Here is a 20673-nt window from a genome sequence, read left to right on the forward strand (position 1 = left end):
TCAGGTGTTTTGAATTCCCATTATAATTCAGGTTTGCACTGTGTGTCACTGGAGATGCTAAAGCAGCATTTGTTCTAAATTTAAACTTCATTTACAGGCAAAGTTGCTGGAAACATTGACAGTACAGTAGTGTGGTATGAATTGAGTGTAATGGTCCAGAAGCAGGAGGTTGTTGAGTGCTGGAGAGTTCATGAAAAGCGGGGCATATGAGAGCTATGCTTGAAGGATAATAGTAAATAGCATTTATTGGTAATAATAGTACCCAACCCTTACATACATTATTTAACTTAATCTTCAGGAATAGATAATATCCCTACTTTACCCCCGAGGATCCTGAGGTTGGTGAAATTAAGTATTTTGCCCAATATTCATTGGTAGGATATAATTTTGGTGAATGTGTGGTGGTATCTTGTTGGCTAGTAGAGAGTAATGCCAGTAGTCGAAACTAGGTCACCTCACTTCAGAACCGATACTTCTCTCCACGTTGTGTCAGATTGCTACTGAAGAGACACATTCCAGGACAGAAGGGTGTAACCACAGTTCAAAGTTCTAGACTTGGTGGAAGTCAAGTAATTTGAGTTCTAGTCCTTGTTTCACTTAACCACCTATGTGACCTTAGCCAAATCACATCTTCCCTCTATGCTTTAATTTCTCATTTGTAAAATGAACTGGATTAAATGATCATTCAGTTCCTTTCTATTTCTGACATTTTATGAATTTTAAAGTAAAAGAGATGAGAAAATATGGCTTCTTTCAGGGTACAGGGCTTGGAATGCATTAAGGTTGGCTAAGGATATAAGCACAGGAAAGTAACCTACCTACAAGGGAGGAGTGGAAGGGAATGAGATTCCAAGTGTTAGAATGCAAAGGCAGAAAAGTTTGGAACCAAATACTCAATTGCTTCCATTTTCAATTTCTAACCAAATGGAAAGATGGGTATAGTGGAGGCCTACAGAGACAACAGGTAGTCTCTTGTGTTGGCCACGCCTAGAAAAGCGCACTTGATGGTTTCACAAGCAGGTCAGGACTAGATCTGGGTCATTTCTGAGGATCTTTAGATTATTACTATTTTCTTATTATTCATTAACAAATATTTATAGAGCTCCTGCTATGTGCTAGTCACTGGAATGGGAACAAGACAGATCTGGTCCATCCCTTTATTGAATTTATTATTATTATTTACTTATCTACCTCATGAAAAACTGAGTTTTGTCTTAGAGGGTAGGGTTGGAATTTGGGAGAGTCTTTGACTTCAACATTGAGAACAGGTTGGAGGGGAGTGAGTGGAAACAAGGAGACCACTTAGGAGGTTATTACAGAATTCTAGACAAGCAAGACGTGCTGTGACATAAAGACCTGGAGAGTAATAGCCAGATCTCCCTACAAAAATAAGAAAAATATAAATAATAAAATTTCTGAGATCTCTTCTGTTGACTCACTTAAATATGACATTTAATTTGGTTTTGTAAAATTCCAGTCCTATAAAGGAGGCTGAAAGTCCCATGAGATTAATTATAATGGCACCCATCAAAAAGTAAATGAATCAGTCCTTATAGTTGTTCAAGGACAGAAAAGCAACATAAACCAGGAATTTTAATCACAGATTTTTCAAGAAGGAATAAGTTTGGAGTTATATTTTAAAGGAGATAAACAGGATTTGTGAGAGATTATTAATCCCATAGATTAAATAATTTAAAGGGGATTAGAGTTTAAAGGATAAAACACTTCTAATCTAATTAATATCTACTTATCAAGAGTTGTTGATTCCAATAAGAGGGAAAAGGAGGCAGATCTGTGAAAAACAAACCTGTAATTGCATAGGAGACTCTAGCCTCTCAAAATGGTACCCAGCCCACTAAATAGCACAGAGAGTCCAGTCCCAGCTGATACTGAGGCACAATTGTGCCCATGAAAATCAGGTTGAGATTTGAGTCTGGGTTCAAGAAGAAACTGAAAAAGGATAGGACCAGCATTGGTGAAGGTGGTGTAATAATAATAGATTAGGAAAGAAGGTGCTTGTCCTGTAGTCTTCTCCATTTGAGGCCTGGCATAGGAAGAAGCTCCTGGCCTACTTTATGTGTTTGCCCCAGAGCAAAAACCTCTCTCGGGGATCTTTAAAAAGTCATGATTTGAGGAAAAGGTAGCAGCTCCAATTGTTGCTTGATACCTCACCACTGTAGATATGCACTAATATTTTTGTAGTCAAAATAGTCTTCACAGTAATAAACTCTAGTCCTGCATGTAAATCCTCTCCTTACCATCCCCTCCCGCATATATTTTATTATGAAAACTTTCAACATACAGAAAAGTTGAAGAATTGTACTGTGAATACTCATATATCTACCATTTAGCTTCTACAGTTAAAATTTTCCTGAATTTGTTTTATTACATATCCAACCAATCTACAATCCATTTTATTTTTTAATGCCTTTCAAGGTTGTTGCAGATATATCAATATGCTTCACCAGATATTTCAATATGCCTTAATTTGTTTATGAAGTTTTTATTGCAGGGGGAGGGGATTAAAATGTATATAAACTGAAATGTATACTCTTTGAGTTACCATTAGGTGATGAAAATGGCAAGTGCTCACATCCCTGTAACCCACATTCCTGTCACGATGTAGAATTTTGCATGACATTCCCCCCTCCCACACAGTTCTCTCCTGTCGCGTCTCAGTATCTGTCTCTGGCAACCACTGTTCTCCACTCGTCTGAACTTTTTCCATGTAAATTAGTTTGCGTACTCTAGAACTTCTTAAATACAATCTATGTACTTTATCCCTCAGGTTCATCCATATTGCAGATATTAGTAGTTTATTTTTTTTTATTGCTGAGTAGTTTCCTAGTATATAAATATATCATGGTTTGTTTAGCCATTCTCAAGTTGGGCATTTGGGCTCTCAATTTTTTTTTCTATTATGAATAAAGCTACTATGAACATTCTTGTACAAATCTTTTGTGATCATTATGTTTCTTTTGGGCAGAAACTTCAGAGTTAATTTCTCTTGGGTTAGATATATGTTTAGTTTTCTAATAAATTGTCCGATCTCTTCCAAATTGATACATTTAATGCCTCACTGGCAGTGTATGAGTTTTATATCCTTTCCAGCATTTGATGTTGTCTGTTTTAAAATTTTAGCCATTGTGGTAGATGTGTAATAGTATCTCATTGTGGTTTTATTTGCATTTCCATGACAACTATTGTTATTGATCACTTTTTCATGTGCTTTTTGCTGATTCATGTATTTTCCTTTATGAAGTATCTGATCAAATCTTTTGCCTGTTCTATAATTGGACAGTCATTTAATATTGACTTGTAGGAGTCCTGCATTTAAACTTTTAAAGCCTAATTTTGCAAGATCAAGATGGGGATGATTCACTGCTGGACATAAGGCCAAATGAAAAAATCCTGAAGGTTCTCAGCTTAGCAAAAGCCTAATCACCCTTTGTTCAACAAATGGTTATGTGTACAAGCTATCTGTTAGGCACGAGTAACAGGAAGACAGAGATTGTAGCAAGCCCTAGTCCCAGGAAGCCCATAGTTTGCAGGATAGAGAAAACAAGTGAAAATCCTGATGTTTAAACATTCAGTCACTATTTACCCAGTACTTAATATAGAGTAGATACTGTTCTAGTACTGGAGATACAAAGATGGACAAACCAGGCATGGTTCCTACACAAATACATCTCATCTTCTAGAGTATATTGGGGAGAGAAATAATATAGAGGCCCTGAGATGGGAAATGAGATTGATATGGATCAGAAAGGCCAAATTGGCTGGAGTGTATTGAGCAAGTGGAAGGGTGACTAATAGCGATTAGGCAGGAAAGGGCCAGGTCTTTTGCAGGGCCTTATCGACCATGGTAGGAACATTGAATTTTGAGTGAGGAAACCTTTACGGGTTTTGTTGCTTTTCTATCAGTTGTAACAAAGGTACCACACCAATGCAAAGTGTCAAACAGTAGGGAAAACTATTTTAGGAGGGTTATATGGGAACTCTGTATTTGTAGAGGAATGTTGTAATCTAATTTATTCTGGTTGTTTGGAGAAGAAACACACAGGTGGTGTATGGTTGCAAAGAGACTGGTGAGGAAACAATTTGCAGTCATCCAGAAAAGATATGAAATCCTAACTGGGGAAGATGGACAAGTCTTCCTAAAGAAATAAAGTTATAGTAAAACTTTGGGTGAGAAAGTGTTTGCTAGGCAGAAAAATCAAAGGTATTAGCATGTGTATGTATTTAAGGAACCAGAAATAGCTTTGGATGACTAGTATGGTAGGTGGGGGGATAGCTCGAGGTAGGGCAGATGGCAGATTGGAGAGGGCTTTGAAGGTTGAAGTAGGGATTCAGGGTCACCACATTGCTAATTCTGAATTCTGTGTGGATGTGCTCTCTGGATGTGCAGTGAGGTGGCCTTGATGGAGAGTTTGATTCTGAACCTATGGTCTGTGGGCACATGTATAGGGTTTCTAATCAGAGCAGAGACTCTGGCAGCTGGCAGTGCTAGGGAGGAGGCAAAAGACAAGATAGAAGTTTTGGGCTTCAGGATGATTTGGGATTAAGATTGGAGAAAAAAGCTAAAGAGGCCCTCTAAAATATTCAAAATAATAGTATAAGATGTTGAAACAAAACAGAAATAAAGTACATAAAATCATCACCTTCATTCTACTCGGAGGTACCTACAGTCACATTTGTTGTGTCTTCCATTTTTCTCTCTGTATTTATTTTATATATGTGTTCAAGTCTACTATGCATACACATACAAAAAATTGAAGTATATAATGGAGTATACTCTTCTTAACCATTTTTCACAACTATTTTTTCATCTAATACCATTATATGTTCTGACTTAATTGATTTTTTAGCTACTACTTGATAGTCCATTTTTAAAATATACCATAATTTAGTTACCACTAATTCATGGACTTCTAAGGTGTCTCAAGTTTTTCATTCTCAGCAATAGTGAAATGGGCAATCTTTTTTATTTGTTGCTGCACTATGCAAATACTCCCTTAGGGAGCACATGAGGTGAGGCATGCGGAGTTCAGATTGTGATTGGGGAAAACTGTAGTCCAGCTGCCTTGGGAGTATATGTTCTACTCTGGATTTGTTTTTAGAGAATATCCAAAAGTGTTGATCAGGATAGTCGGAAGTCTGCAGGCCACATTCTAGAAGCAACAGCCAAAAGAATTGGGGTTATTTTTTCAAGTATTAGCTGGGATTGTTCACTGCCTCTCGTATCAAATGAATTCTCATAGGGAGATAGAATAAAACTTTTCTGTGTAAGCAAACTGAGAAAGCAATAGGACTAATAAGTAGAAGTAAGAATTCTAAAGATTTGCATCAGTTTGGGGTAGGACCTTATGGAACTGGATTTTCTGATGGATTGTATAGAGTGGTGAGTTTTCTATCACTGGATACACTCAAGCAGAGACTGGTATGCTATGGAGGGGCAGAATGTGAAGCAAATTGAATTTTAAGAATGCAATTATGCATTCCAGATGAAAACAGAACTAACTGGGGGCTAGGGGGAGGGAAGGAAGAAGGGAGGGAGGGTCAGTGTAGAAGAAGCTGAGATGAGAACTGTCCTGGGTATAGTCCTAGGGAACCTGGGATGCTGACACTGAAGATCTGATCTTGTCTCCATTCTTGGTGCAAGTGTCCTACAGGTTTATAAGTCAGGAGAGACATAGGGACAGGGGTTTGAAAATGATTTGTTATGGTGGCTTTAGGAAGAGAGGTTACTGGAGAGTGAACTGTTGTGATCCATGCAAGAGAAGGGTTTGTAGCAGAGGCGATGGATGAATTGAAGTGCAATGCTGATTAATCTTAGGGGAAGAGGCCTGTCAGTTGGCTGCCGGGCTGGATATGGCTTGTTGGATTTCATTCAGCAAATATTTATTGTCTGGATGCTTGAAGTAGAGCAATCAGCAAAACAAATATTCCTTCCCTTACGGAGTTTACATTCTATTGTGGGAGACGGATTATATAAGTAAATATATATACATGTTAGGTACTGATAAATGCTAAAGAGAAAAAAATGCAGATATTGGGTATGTGACATGTAAGTAGCAGTGAGGTTGAAATTTTAGGGCAACCTGAAAAGGCATAATGAAGATAATTTTGAATAAAGGCCTGAAGGAAGTAAGGGAGTAGCAAACAATATGGATAATTTGGGGGGAACGTTCCAGATACTGCAAAGGCTTTGGGGCTTTGGCTTGGGTTATTTGAGGAATGACAGGCATGGAGAATAGTGTGGCCAGAATGGACTGAGCAAGAAAGATGTTGGGGGACCAGATTAGAGAGATGTAAATGTTTCACTTGTAGGCCATGGTAGGGTTTTTCTCTAAGAGCACTGGGAAACATATTAAATGGTTTGGACAAAGGTGTGACATGACCTGATTTGTTTTAACAGGATCATCATGGTTGCTCTGTTGAGAAGAGTTTGTTGAGGTAGAATTGGTGTGGAATAAGGGATGCCAGTTAAAGACACCAATCCATTAAGTAGGCGAGGGATGATCATGGCTTGGACTGGGAAGTGGCTATGGGCATAGTGAGGAGTTATGCTTGGGCAACTGATTAGAGGTTAGGAGAACCATTGTAGGGATCACAACTCTTACCTTAAGATACCGGGCCCCACGGTTAATGGGAAATCATTGAACAAAGAGACTTTTGGAGGAATGGGTCATGGTTGTATTTGGGGCAATGTTGTGTTTGGAACTTGGGTAAGGGTCTGAGCCAGTAAGGATGCCAGAGTGAGATTTATCAGTCTCTCTAGAGATTAGATTGGAATTTTATTAAAGTTAGGACCAATTTTACAGTGAAGACTAATTTGGGGTCAGAGTTGCAGGTAGAGGGCAGTACCTGCTTTCTGCATCTTCCCATCATACTCTTGAACTGTGGTTGGTTTTTACCACTGTCTCCTGTCTTTGAGCTTACCCCAGGGGTGGGAGGTATAGAGGCTATAGAGACTTCTCTTCCTTGGGCATCATGGGGGTGGACGTTCAGCCCTGCCTGAGTGAAGGACACTAGCCTTCTCAAGCTGGGTAGTGCAGTTAGGGTGAGATGGATAAGGGTCCCTCATGCTTGACCCAGCTCCTTTTTCCTAGATGGCCCACTGCGTGACCTTGGTTCAGTTATCCATTTCCTGTGACCACCTTATTGACAAGGACGTCGGCTCCAAGTCTGACCCACTCTGTGTCCTTTTACAGGATGCAGGAGGGAGTAACTGGGTTGAGGTGAGGAGGACCATGGGGGTTGAGATTGTTGGGAGGCTAGAACTGTGTTGGTGGTGGAAGTGGGGGTATGTGACTGATGCTTATTGGTCTCCACCCACAGCTTGGCCGGACTGAGCAAGTACGGAACTGCTCAAGCCCTGAGTTCTCCAAGACCCTGAAGCTTGAGTACCATTTTGAGACAGTCCAGAAGCTCCGCTTTGGCATCTATGACATAGACAACAAGACACCTGAGCTGGGGGATGATGACTTCCTAGGGGGCGCTGAGTGTTCCCTGGGACAGGTATGTGGGGCAGGGATTAGGAACCTTCAGGTATAGGTTCTATACAAATCCTGTCACAGTCCAGCTTGCCTGGAACTTGGATCTCGGGGACAAGCAGGAGCTAACCCTGCCCCAGATCTTGACCACCTATCCCTGCTCTACCACAGATTGTATCCAGCCAGATACTGACTCTCCCCTTGATGCTGAAGGCTGGAAAACCTGCTGGACGGGGGACCATCACAGTAAGGAAGAACTCAGCAAGGGGGGCGGGGAAGGGTAGTTGCATCAGTGAAGGATATATGAGGTGATTCAGTTTCCTGCCTCTCTCACCTAGGTCTCAGCTCAGGAGTTAAAGGACAGTCGTGTAGTAACTATGGAGGTGGAAGCCAGAAACCTAGATAAGAAGGTGTGTATGGAAGGAGGCCAAGAGGGTCCAAGAATTAAAGGGACAGAGATGATGTATAAACGGGTAAGGTGGAAGGCTTGCATAGTGGTCATATCTCCTTGAGCCTTACAACTGGGGTTTCTGGTATTGGCAGGACTTCCTGGGAAAATCAGATCCGTTCCTGGAGTTCTTCCGCCAGGGTGATGGGAAATGGCATCTGACATACAGATCTGAGGTATGAGACCCTTGGATCGGATGGGATGGAGTAGGAGAGAATGTTTTGGGACCTGTGACTACCACAGGGAGAGAGGAATTGCAAGTGGATAGGGAACTCCCCATGGCCAGACCAGAGTTCACTGGGGGCCTTGGCCTCTGCCTTCAGGTAATCAGGAACAACCTGAACCCTACATGGAAGCGCTTCTCAGTCCCCCTTCAGCACTTCTGCAAGGGAGACCCCAGCACACCCATCCAGGTAAGGAGCTTGCCTCCTGAGTAGGCTGGGAGGGAGCAGGGAGCCTGGGAGGGACTTAATTTTTTACCTTCTTCCTAGTTTTAATACACACACACCCTTTTCCCTAGGTGCGATGCTTGGACTATGACAGTGATGGCTCACATGACCTCATTGGCATGTTCCATGCCAGTCTGGCCCAGCTACAAGCAGTCCCAGTGAGTACCAGATCTGTTCAAGGTTGTTTAGATGGGTTTAGGGGGTTGAAGGTGCAGGGAGAGGGAGGGGACGGCGCTTGAGTCATTGGCTGAGGTTCTGGGAGCTTTCTACCCTCATTTTTCTTTCCTTACCAGGCCAAGTTTGAATGCATCCACCCTGAGAAACAGCAAAAAAAGAAAAACTACAAGAACTCTGGAACTGTCTGTGTCAAGATTTGCCAGGTAAGACAAGGGCTCTGACCCTTGAACTCCATGACCCCAGCCCTTGTAACCCCACTCATTATCCTGGTTTCACCTGCAGGTAGAAACAGAGTATTCCTTCCTGGATTATGTGATGGGAGGCTGTCAAATCAACTTTACTGTAAGTTACCCTACAGGGTCAGGAGGGCAACTCTGGGGCTCAAGGTGCTTTCAGCTCCTCTCTTCCCTTCTTCCTAGGTGGGAATAGATTTCACTGGCTCCAACGGAGACCCCTCTTCACCTGACTCCCTGCACTACCTGAGCCCATCGGGTATCAATGAGTACTTGACAGCGCTGTGGAGTGTGGGCAGCGTGGTTCAGGACTATGACTCGTGAGTAACTGGTTCTTTTCTTGACTATACCCAGTCACCTGCTTTGACCTCTGGGTTCACAGTCCCCCTCACTGCTTCTTCCACTCACTGTCCTCCCACAGGGACAAACTGTTCCCAGCATTTGGATTTGGGGCCCAGGTGCCCCCTGACTGGCAGGTGAGCTCTCCTGTACCCTCCTCTCCTACTCCTGGTTCTAGTTTCAGGGTCCTGACTTTGCAGGATGCAGTGAGCTTGCTACCTTGCATCCAACTTTATGGGGAGATGCATGGATACATTCCTGCAGGCATATGTACAACAGTGTGTGGTACATGCCACAGTGCCCTTTTTCTTGGCACAAAGAGGGATCCTGGATGGGGGAGGGAAGAATCTCATTTTTATTATTGCCCTCAGGTCTCCCATGAATTTGCCTTGAACTTCAACCCCAATAACCCCTACTGTACAGGTAAGTCCGTGCCAAGCTTGTGTGGGCAAAGGAGAGTCTAGGACAGATACATTGTCAAGAGGAGTGGTTTTCAGAGCTAGGCCTCTGGGCTAAGGTTCAAATCTTTGTTGCTTAGCCTCAGTGAGCTAAATCTTATAGGATGGTGAGTGTTCAAGGAGAGGATGCATGTAAAGCAGGCAAGTTTGAAGCAGTAAGCTTGACACATACTAAGTGCTCTTTAAAAAATGGCACCTTCTCGACCAAAAGGGGGAAAAGCGAAATGAGACAAAAGAGTGTCAACGGCTGAGAGATTCCAAACAGAGTCGAGAGGTTATCCTGGAGGTTATTCTTAGACATTAAATAGAATGGAGAGGCTGGAGGGAACTGCCTGAAAATGTAGAGCTGTGCTCCAGTAGCCATGTTTCTCAAAGATGATTATATAATGATACAGCTTTCACAGTGTGACTATGTGGTTGTGAGAACCTAGTGTCTGATGCTGCTTTTATCTACCTGATCAACAAAAGAGTAAAATATACAGATTAAAAATAAATAATAGGGGGAAAAATGTTAAAATAATTTTAGTAGATTGGAAAAAAAAAATGGTGCTGTGAAAACTGGATACCCAAAGGCAAAAAAAAATAGGTTACATCCCTACTTCATATCATATCTAGAAATCATGTTGATGTAATAAAATTTATCTATTTAAAAAAAAATGGTAGCTGTTCTAATTATCTTTGTTAGGCATTGCACAGATACTTATTTACGCATTAGTGGAAGCATTGGTGCCTCTCTGTAGGGTACTTTTTGCCAGACTCCCAAGCCTTCTGCCACCATCCTGTTGTGGTTCTCTAGTGCCCCCTTGTGGGCAACAAGCTGAAGTGTCAAACTTCACCTGACCTGCTCTGGTTTTTCAAATTTTAACTTTTTGAGTTCAGACTTAGAGAAAAGTTAAATAGTCATAGGGGTTGAGGACATGGAGGTCAGAGGTCAGGACTGGGTCATAGGCACTTTTGTCTACCTTTACCTAGATTCCCCAAACATTAACATTTTACTACATCTGCTTCATTATTTTTTTCTGTGAACCCTACCATCCATCCACCTGATCCTTTATCCCTAAATACTTCAGTATGTTTCCTAAAATCAAGGACAATCTTTTACAAAACCATAGTACAATCCTCAAAATCAGGAAATTTGTATCAACACAATACTCTTACCTAACCTAAATCAGATTTGCCAATTGCCCTAATGTCTTTTATAGCAAAAGAAAATCCTGGATTACACACTGCATTCAATTGTCAAAGAAGAGTTTTCCCATATCTTTAGTGATACTGATTTTAAAAAATTGTTTAATTTTTAAGTGATTTTAGAAGACAGGTAAAAAGTAGAAAAAAAAAAAAAAGTAACCAGATAACCACCAGAAGTTCCACAAGGGGAAATATTGACAATATTTAATAGTGCAGGCCAAATAATGTATAGAATGTCTATTTGGGTTTACTTGATATTTCATCATGATTAGATTCTGATGATGTATTTTTGGCAAGAATAAAGAGAAGTGGTGCTATGTATTCCCAGTGCATCATATCATACTGGTTATGTTAACTTTTGACCACTTAGTTAAGGTGGTGTCTTCCAGGTAGTCTTCCCTTTAGGGGGATACTTTGAGGTTATATAAATTTCCAGGTACTGATAAGTTATATGCTTGTTTCATCAATTATTTCTATGATGAGTGTCAAATGATTTGTAATTCCTCCTTCTACATTTATTAGGAAGAGCTTTCCCTTTTCCCCATGAATATGTACATGGATTCTTATTAAATGGATTATAACTCATTATTTTATTAAGTGGGTTATAATATTCAAACAGTCCTAGATTTGACCAGTGGGATCCCCACAATCTGAGTCCCTTCCTGTCTTTATGTTTTAGTTTACATATAGGATAGAGGCAGGTATTTTGCTCACAGAGGTGATTGAATAAATGTTCCCATGATCTCAGGACTGCAGGGTTTTGCTCACATACCAGTAGTGTGTTTTTGCCATCCTTCTCCATAGGCATCCAGGGCATTGTGGATGCCTACCGCCAAGCCCTGCCCCAGGTTCGCCTCTATGGCCCCACCAACTTTGCACCCATCATCAACCACGTGGCCAGGTTTGCAGCCCAGGCTGCACATCAGGGGACTGCCTCGGTGAGAAGTGTGGGAAGAGGTGGTATGGGTGGTCTTGCAAGGTCTTGCCAGTATGAAACATGTGGCTGGGGTTTCCAATGGTTTGGGGGAGGTGTTTTTTTTGGAGAGGACAATGTGGGCTGTCTACAAGGGCTTTAGGAGAGAGGGTCTCCTCCAACAGTTGATGGACTTACCTCTAGCAATACTTCGTGCTGTTGCTGCTGACTGACGGTGCTGTGACAGATGTGGAGGCCACACGCGAGGCTGTCGTGCGTGCCTCTCATCTGCCCATGTCAGTGATCATTGTGGGTGTGGGCAGCGCTGACTTTGAAGCCATGGAGCAGCTGGATGCTGATGGTGGGCCCCTGCGTACACGATCTGAGGTGGCTGCCCGTGACATAGTGCAGTTTGTGCCCTACTGCCGCTTCCAGAATGTAAGTAGGGCCAGGCTTGAGGGCAGGGCAGCTCTGATTTGGGTTTAGGCCTTGGGGATACTTGCCTTTTCATCCCATGAAACGTAGATCTTGGGAGACTGTTTTGGGCCACCGCTGACCTTGCCTCTCTCTTCCTGGCAGGCTCCTCGGGAGGCACTGGCGCAGACTGTGCTTGCAGAAGTACCTGTACAGTTGGTCTCCTACTTCAGGGCCCAAGGTTGGGCCCCACTCAGACTGCTTCCATCTCAAGCCAAGGACCCTGCACAGGTTGCCCAAGTGTAGAATCTTTTGCAGGGTAGACTGTGGCCAGTCCTTATCCCTATGTCCCCAAAATCCCTCTGGGTCATACCACAGCCCTACACACCCTTTCCAGTGCTAGCATTTTATATTTTATACTTTTATACTTGTTCCTGCTATTATTGCCTTTGATCCCACTTGCTTGCCCCTGCTACTATTCAATAAAAACCAGTGAAGACCATAGCTTTGCCACTGACCTGTGTGCTTTTTTGTGAGAGGATGCTATTAGCCATGTTTATGGAGTTAGTGAGTGAAGGATGCCCCTGGCATAATAGCTTCACTCAATAAATGGAATTTAGTATTAAATTGGGCATCCTAGCCACATGTCCATTAATTCTGAAGACACTAATTCTTGCTATTTTTGGAAATGCAAAGATTGAATGTAAGCAAACACTTCGGAATGTAGACAACAAGGGAGGGATGAGATTTAAGATGGAGCAAGGGCTATGTTAGACTTCTTGGAGGAGGGAGCAATGGTAGTTCAAGTTTAAGATAGGCTCAAGCTTTAATTTTTTAATAGCCAATTACATTCGTTGTAAAAAAATCTTTACTATATCCCTGTAAAACATATTGGGTGTATATCTTTCAACCATCCATTTATAGTCTGTACATGTTTTTTAATTTACAAAAATTGGGATTATATTGATATACTGTTTTTTATCACGCTTAAAATTTTTTTCTAATTTTAAAAGTAATGTGTGCTAGGTTAGTACAGATTTCAAATATTACAGAAAATAGAAAATGGAGTATTGAAGGCCCTCGTCTTTCCCAGGTCTGACAGATATCTAACACTTTAGGATAGAGTTCCAAAAAGTCTTTTTTCCTAAATAGAATATTATACCTACTATTTGTGTATTGTTTTTATTAATATAATTTGGGAGTCTTACCCATAAGAACTTTTGGCCTACATTTTATCTTTTTTTTTGCCTTCATGTTATTCCATTGTAAGAATGTAGTAGCATTGCTTATTAAATCCATCCTTATGATGGAGATTTTTGTCATTTCCAGTTTTGTTCTCTTACATCCATGCTGTAATGCACATCCTTGTACAATTATCTTTGTGTACTTATAGGAATGTTTCTGAAGGATTTGTTCCTAGAAGTGGAAATGCTAGATGAAAGGATATAAATATTTTAAATTTTAATAGATATTGTCAAATTGCCCTCTATAATAAGTTTTGGTCAGTTTATCCTTTCTGTTAACTTGACAGGCAAAAAAAAGAATCTTGTTTTTAGTTTGAATTTATGTAATTATAAAGGTTAGGCATTTTTTATATATGTATAATTATGAATTATGTCTTCTGATTAGCTTATTCATAGCCTTTTTTTTCTGTTTTTACTTTTTTTTTGGTTACAGCTTTTATTCTGTTAAAACTCTTTGTCTCTTATACATATTAAAAATATTTCCTCCCTGTTGCTTTTTTATTTACAGTATTGTGGTAGTTAGATTCAGTTGTCAACTTGGCCAGGTGAAGGTGCCTAGTTCTGTTGCTGTGGCCATGAGCCAATGGTATGTGAAACTCATCTGTTGCTGATTACATCTGCATTCGGCTAGGAGGCATGCCTGCTTCAATGAAGGATGTTTGACTTAATTGGCTGGTGCTTAAATGAGAGAGTGCAATGTAGCACAGCCCGAGCAGCTCAGCATACCTCATCTCAGCACTTGCAGCTCAGCCCAGGCCTTTGGAGATGTAGAAAGCAATCACCCCAGGGAAAGCTGTTGGAACCCAGAGGCCTGGAAAGAAGGCCAGCAGAGATTACCCTGTGCTTTCCCACGTAAGAAAGATCCTCAGATGAAAGCTAGCTGCCTTTCCTCTGAAGAACTAATGAAATAAATCCCCTTTTATTAAAAGCCAATCCATCTCTGGTGTGTTGCATTCCAGCAGCTAGCAAACTAGAACAAGTATCTTTGGTAGTAGGGTTCTCTTAATATGGAAATTTCAAATTTGTATATATGTTAATATAGCTTGCTTTTTAAAAAATCATTAAGTACTCCATGACATGAGGCATTATTTTGTAGCATAATTTATCTACTTGTATACTAATTTCCAGATTTTTCTCTAAACAAGTGTGATGAGGATCCTTATAGGTATTACTGTGAATGCATTTAGATATCTTTTGGCTACATTCTTAGAAATGGAATTCCTGTGATAAAAGGATATAAGAAATTTTAAGGCTTTTGTTTCTTTTATGAAACTACCTCTAGAAAATCTGTACTAATTCACATTTCTAACGTAGGTTTCGAGAGCATTGGATAGAATTTTTTTTCCTTTTGTTTTCAAATTACAAAATGCCCCCAAATTTTAAATAGATAAGTGTTCTACCCACTGATGTGTATGTTAAACATTCCCAATTCTACTTCCTAGAGATTTAACCATTGTTAATAGTTTGTATATTCTTCCTGGATATGAACCACACTGGGAAGGCTCCTAACAAGCCAAGATACTACATATACTTTTGCTCGTGCTGGTCCCTTTTATTGCTCTCTGCTCAGAGAACTCATCAATTCTTTGATGCCTCCATCCCTTATTCATCCAATTCTACTTTCGACCCTTAAAGAATTCTTGGATCTATAAATAAACAGTCTTGCTTCATGGAATAACTTCTCTCTCCCTAGGTTTTTTGAGAGCAGGGACTGCTAACACAATATCACTTACACTATACCTGACATCATCTTAGTTAACGGCGACCTGAAAAGTAACAGGCCTCCATCAGCTCTGTGATTCAGAAGCTTACTGAAGTTCTCAAGTCTCCTCAGTTTTTTAGTACCTGAAAAAAACCATATACTCCCCTCTCCACCTATACCTGCCTCTCGCTGGGGTTGGGGAGTTTTCCCAGACGTTGGGGGTGGAGATTGAGGAGCCCAAGCTTGACTCCAGGCTGACTGGCAACTCTACAGTTAAAGAGGATGGCCTCAGGAGGAAGGTCCGAGTCCTGCTCTGGCTTTTCTCTTCACTAGCTGTGTGACCCTGAGCAAGTTTCCTGACCTAAGCAGTTTACCGCTTTGTGTTTCTGAGGATAATTAGTCATATGATGTGTGTGTATAATGTCCAGGGCACTGTCTCTTATATATGGTAAGCACTATAAACATGGGTGGCTGCTATTATGCTGACCCAGAATTCTCAAGAAAATAGATACATTGATAATATGTCACCATACTTATAAGATAAAGGCAGCTAGGGCCCTAATAGAGCACCCACCAATAGTGATCCAACTCCTTCAGCACAGACCTCCACTGCACGCCAATCATCAGTCTGTTTAATGGGGCCCCCCAGTGTCCCCTGTGGCACTGTCCCCTGCCCCCTCTGAGGTTCGCACGCCATGAGCACGGACTCGATACAAGCATGTGAAGCGAGGGTGGCCCCAGTTGCTTAGAATCTGAATCTTCACCTTGGGAAAGGCAGCTGGGGGGTCATTCTGGAGAGACAAATGGATCATGACAGAGCTTGCCCTTAAAAGGGCAGCCCCCTTCCATGATCTTCCCTCACTGCCCCAATCCCTTAGCACCTTCTCCCCTCAGAGACAAACACACCTGCAGGTGGAAAGTCTGAATTTCAGATTTCTCCACGTCAAAAGTGAATTTCCCCAAGAAAACTTCAGTCTCGTCATCAACCTGGAGGCCCTGGTAGGTGAAGAGTGAAGGGAGGAACAGTGAGGCACAGGAGGAAGGAGAAGCAACATGCAGACGCACTATCGGCTCCATAGCTATATTCATGCTCTCATGTATATTTTTTGGTATTAAGATACTGTGGTGTAGAATGTGGGCTCTACAAAAGGTTTCAAATTTTAGTCTGGCCAATAACTAACTGTGGGACCTTGGGCAAATAACTTCCCCTTTCTAAGCATTGCTGTCCTCACCTGAAAAGGGCGAGATAATAGTACCTCATACGTTGTTATGTGGATATAATGAAATAATCCATGTAAAATGCTCAGTACAGAGTAAGTGCTCAATAAGCCATAACTAATATTTCAATATGGTTAAGATTCTTTCCGCAGTCCTGAGAGGCAAATGATAGTATCCTCATTTTCTAAATGAACAAGCGAAGCCTCAGATTCTAGCATCAGTTCTAATGACAGCCTGTGTTCCTATAAAGTTTCCCCACCCCCTTGGCCTCAGCCCCACTCACATAGACTGTGAAGTCACGGGGGGCGCTGTTGGCTGCCCCCGTATGCGCCACGCTGGGCGGAGGATGCTGCAGAGTGATGTCGCTCAGCTGCACACGACCCGGTAGCCGGATCACCACTTGGCCCTGGTCGCCCTCAAAAGCCCAGCAATTCCCAGGGAACACGTCTGGCTGCAGCGGGGCGGACAGAACATCAGAACCCGCCGACTGAGCCACTGCACTATTCCCACAGCAAGGTCTGAGCTCAGGCAGGCCCCGCCCTTAGCTCCACCCTGTCCTCGGTCCCTGGCGCTCCACCCCCAGATGGCACCCCCGGGCCTCGGTTCCCAGAACAGCCAGGTCTCCCGTTTACGGGGTCCTCCACCTCCCGCCGAGCCTGGCTCCAGCCCCGCCGAGCGCCCCGCCCCCAGCTCCGCCAGATCCCGCCTCCAGCGAGCCACTCCCGGCCTTTTCCTGTCCGGGGATCCCGACCAGGCCCACCTCCAAGATAACCGTGGGAGGGCGCGCGTAGTTCCAGAAGCTGAAGCGATTCCAGAAGTAGGCAGTGTTCCTGTCCTCGTAGTCGTGGGACGTCTTCTCAAGGTCGATGGAGGCTCCTGGATCCGGGCGGAGGAAGAATAACCATCAGCAACGCTGGCTGGCGGGCCTGACGGCTGGGGAAGGGTCTCTGTCCGAGGCTCTGCCTCCTTGGGCTAAGGTCATGTGCACAGGTCCGTCTGTGTCATTGTCTCTTACCATGTCTCTGGGTCAGTCTCCCAGTGTGTCCCGGTCTTACCCACAGAGCTCAGCGCGTAGTCGGGTTTCCGCACAAAGTCCTCATTCAGCCTCTGGAACACGAGTTTGGCCACTCTCTGCAAACGAGGGAGGATAGAGCCTGGAGGGGCGGGGCTTCTGGGCTGGTTTTATAGATGGGAAGGGTCCTTTGGGGACTAGGTCCTCTGGGATGGATTTTGCGGCCCGGGGGAGAAACCGCGAGGTCGTGACCCTGGGGCTGGGTGCTAGGACCCCCGAGCGGGGCCCAGCAAGGGGTTTCCCAGATAAGCCTGGACTCAGCAGTGGACGGAGCTCCGGGGACTAGGCTCTGGACCCCCAGAGGACCCAGCTCTGAGAGAGAGAAGGGGGTGCAGGGCTCACCTCGCTGTTGGTTGTGCGAACGCTGGACATCTCCTTATGGAGTTTAACTAGCTCGGCCTGGAGCTGCTGTAGCTGCTGCCCCTGGGAGCGCACGCGCTCGTGGTATTCACTGGAGGTGGAGGGTTGGCGCACTGTGGTTGACTCCCTCCACACCTCCCCTAAGACCCCTCATGGAAGCACGCTGAGAGCCCCAATTTCCCACCCCAAGCTCTTTCACCTTAGAGTCAGCATCTCTTTAGGCTCCTATTGGGGAAGGAGGAACAAAATATTGCGCTGCTCAGCTCCCTCCCCTCCCCCCATTCTTCCACTTCTGCCTGGGAGCAGCCACACTCAAAGAACCCTCCTTTTTGAAAACTGTTCCCCCCCCCCCACTCTTCCCTGACCTTCCAGGATCACAGGCTCTCAGACACCCCCTAGCACCTCTGGGCGCAACCCCTCAGAAATCTCCTGTTTACATGCAGCCCTTCTTTAGGATTACAGATTACAGGGTCTTCAGGGAATTCCTCCAATCCCCGCCCCCAGTCTCCGGGTGCATAGATTGCCAGCCAGTCCCTGCCAACCTACCCACCCAGAACAGCCCCCTTCACTCACATTCTCCAGAGGAACCAGGTACAGGAGCCCCCACCAGAGAGCTGCAGAAAGGGGGGGGGGGTCTCAGGGGAAGGGAAGGGAGACAGTGAGGAGAGAAGACGCTTGAGGGGTCTGGGTCTGGAGAGGGCTTTGGGGATCTGAGGGGGGCAGGGAGACTCTGATGGAGGACAGCGTGGAGCTGAAGGAGATGGGTGAGTGCGCGGGTATAGGAGAAAATGTGCTGGGTTTGGCTCCTGATAATCCAGGGCTGGAGCCAAATCGCCTACCTTCAGGGCCCCGAGGAATTCACCACCCCCTCACCTGCCAGAAAGAGGCTCAGCAGCGACACAGACGTGAGCAGGAAGCGGATGGTACAGATCTCCCTGAGGAGAGGGGCGGAAGGCTGAGGCCCGAGATCCTGGGCCAACTCCCCCAGACCCCCACCCCACAGTCCCACACCCAGCTGCTGTGAATACCACGCAACTAGGCCTGACCTGACTCAAGCCTCAGCAGGTCGTGCCCTGCTCCCCACCCCCTTCCAAAGAGCAGCCCCTGGGGGCCCCCCTCCCCTCCCTCTGACCTGTACACACTGACCAGCACGTCTCCAATCAGGGAAAACAACACGCTCAGGACCTGGAGGAGCTGGCCTGAGGAGAAGAGGGGCTCAGAGAGGGCACTGTGGCTTAGAGGCGGGGGCATGAGGAACGGGGCTCAGAGAGGGTGGCGTTCGAGATTCATAAGGGGTTCAGGAATGGGGGCTCAAGAAGAGAGGGGGTGGGCTGCGAGAATTAGATGGGGACTAGGAGAAGAGGTTGATGTTCAGAGAAAGGGGACCGGGTTCAGGGAGGGGCCAGAGGTCTCAAACGAGGCTGGGGGCTCAAAATGGAGAAGGGGTTCAGAGAGGGGAGCCACAAGCTCAGAAAGGGAACGGGGCTGGCCTGACCCATACTCAGGAAGCTCTTGGACACCCGCGGAGGAGGCATATCCTGCCTCAGATCCAGGGTGGAGAGAAGGTCGAGCTGCTCCTCAGAGACTACGGGAGAGCCAGCCGGTTCTGCGGGAGCCCAAGGGCTCCATTGGGGCCCAATGCACCGCAGGCCCACTCTCCTCCTGGGACCTCGCCGCAGGTTCCCCAGGCCGGAAGCCAGACAGCCTCCAGCAGCCTTTGCTCCCGCAGCATCCCCATCCCAGGTCTCTCTCCGCACACTGAGGCCCCACCGCTCGGGAGTGCTCAATCAAGACATGGGTCCCAGCCCCACGTGGAGGCCCCGCCCCAGGCGCCGGCCTTGGTGCCGCCGCGGACGCCAATACCGAGGCCCCGCCTCTTCGGTGGCGTCCACTCACAGGATTTTCCCCGCCCCTTCCCATGACAGCTAGGCCCCGCCCCTAAGGTGCTTATCTAGTACCGCCCCCACCCCTCCTAAACCCCTCCCCTACCCTCGTTCCAGGTCAGGCCCCGCCCCCACAAGCTCCGCCCCCGCCCGCGGCTCACCAGGGTTGGACCCCGCCCGCACCCGAGGCCCCGCCCCTCACGGTTGCCGCGCCACCGGCGGTCGGCCCCTTGTGGCTCCGGGGTGCCGGTTTCTGCCGAGAACTTCCAGCCCATGTGGCTCCTCTGGACACTCCTGCGCTCAAGGCGGGCTCACCGCAGCTCGAGCCCTGGGCTCTTCTGCCCTCGGGCTCCCCGGGTCCCGGCCCAGCTGACCGGTGCCCGCTGCTTTCCGCCGAGGTGGCGCTCACTGAGCTGTTGCTGTTTTCGCTGTAGAAGTTGCGCTTGTGCGGGGTCACGGTCGAGCCCGGACGGGAGCTCCGCCGCATCCTGACCCGGGGCTGTCCCCTCGAGGACGCCAAAGTCGTCGCCGCAGCCGCCAGGGCCCTCGGCCCTTCTTTAGCCCGTGCGCGCCGCCGGGACGCCACAGACCCTGCGTGCAGCCTGCCGGCTCCACGGCCTTCCCCAATCCTCTCGCTCTGTAGCTGGTCCCGGCTGCTGACGTCGTAGAGGAGACTGTGGTCTCCGTGTAACGTCCTAACTGGCGCCACAGAGCTGGCCGCGACGTCACTGGGAGCCATGGCAGCCCCTTTTTACTCATTCTGACGTTATAAAGCAAGCAATGATATCACAGCACTTCCCTGAACACCCTGTCTGAAATTGCACCGAGCATATTTTTTCGATTCCCTTTACTGTTCTCCTCTCACTTATCACTAGCATGTCATATATTTATTTCATTATTGCCTGTCATCCCCACTAGAAGAAAGTAAACTTTATGAGGGTAGGATTTTTGTGTTTTGTTCACTACTGTAACCTCCAGCACCTCGATAAGCCTGGCCCGTAATAGGCGCTCAATAGAAATTAGTGAATGAATGAATGAATGTATTAGACGGGGCAGGAATCATCTAGAACTCTTCTAGA

At 45.4% G+C, this 20673-nt stretch overlaps 2 protein-coding genes across 15 annotated transcripts in view; one reads left to right on the top strand and one right to left on the bottom strand.

Moving 5' to 3' along the window:
- The window catches only part of CPNE1 (copine 1), a 34180-nt gene extending 21561 nt beyond the window's left edge, over positions 1 to 12619 (top strand). For all 10 annotated transcript variants that reach the window (XM_077170153.1, XM_077170134.1, XM_077170117.1 and 7 more), the window contains 15 exons: positions 7113 to 7241; positions 7342 to 7521; positions 7668 to 7742; positions 7835 to 7906; positions 8040 to 8120; positions 8268 to 8357; positions 8465 to 8551; positions 8687 to 8773; positions 8853 to 8912; positions 8990 to 9123; positions 9225 to 9279; positions 9514 to 9565; positions 11593 to 11726; positions 11906 to 12139; positions 12281 to 12619. In XM_077170153.1, coding sequence (XP_077026268.1) covers positions 7113 to 7241; positions 7342 to 7521; positions 7668 to 7742; positions 7835 to 7906; positions 8040 to 8120; positions 8268 to 8357; positions 8465 to 8551; positions 8687 to 8773; positions 8853 to 8912; positions 8990 to 9123; positions 9225 to 9279; positions 9514 to 9565; positions 11593 to 11726; positions 11906 to 12139; positions 12281 to 12421 — 1611 coding nt within the window. In that variant the 3' untranslated portion in view covers positions 12422 to 12619. The remainder of the gene's footprint in view (positions 1 to 7112; positions 7242 to 7341; positions 7522 to 7667; positions 7743 to 7834; positions 7907 to 8039; positions 8121 to 8267; positions 8358 to 8464; positions 8552 to 8686; positions 8774 to 8852; positions 8913 to 8989; positions 9124 to 9224; positions 9280 to 9513; positions 9566 to 11592; positions 11727 to 11905; positions 12140 to 12280) is intronic.
- Positions 10027 to 20287, bottom strand: SPAG4 (sperm associated antigen 4). Of its 5 annotated transcripts, none has more exons than XM_077170188.1 (12): positions 19910 to 20287; positions 19213 to 19296; positions 18844 to 18910; positions 18585 to 18646; positions 18285 to 18325; positions 17911 to 17936; positions 17694 to 17802; positions 17335 to 17410; positions 17040 to 17155; positions 16563 to 16730; positions 15968 to 16057; positions 10027 to 15852 (listed from the first exon to the last, which is right to left on the bottom strand). In XM_077170188.1, exons 1-12 carry the CDS (start codon positions 20079 to 20081, stop codon positions 15694 to 15696), a joined length of 1170 nt encoding a protein of 389 aa, XP_077026303.1. In that variant the 5' UTR covers positions 20082 to 20287; the 3' UTR covers positions 10027 to 15693. The 5 variants fall into 5 exon arrangements, with proteins under 5 accessions (XP_077026303.1, XP_077026296.1, XP_077026322.1 ...); XM_077170181.1 differs by having other exon boundaries at positions 19778 to 20287; XM_077170207.1 differs by having other exon boundaries at positions 19797 to 19975.
- Positions 20288 to 20673: the final 386 nt, after the last annotated feature.

Source organism: Tamandua tetradactyla, chromosome 1 (genome assembly GCF_023851605.1).
Source record: "Tamandua tetradactyla isolate mTamTet1 chromosome 1, mTamTet1.pri, whole genome shotgun sequence".
Taxonomy (NCBI): domain Eukaryota; kingdom Metazoa; phylum Chordata; class Mammalia; order Pilosa; family Myrmecophagidae; genus Tamandua; species Tamandua tetradactyla.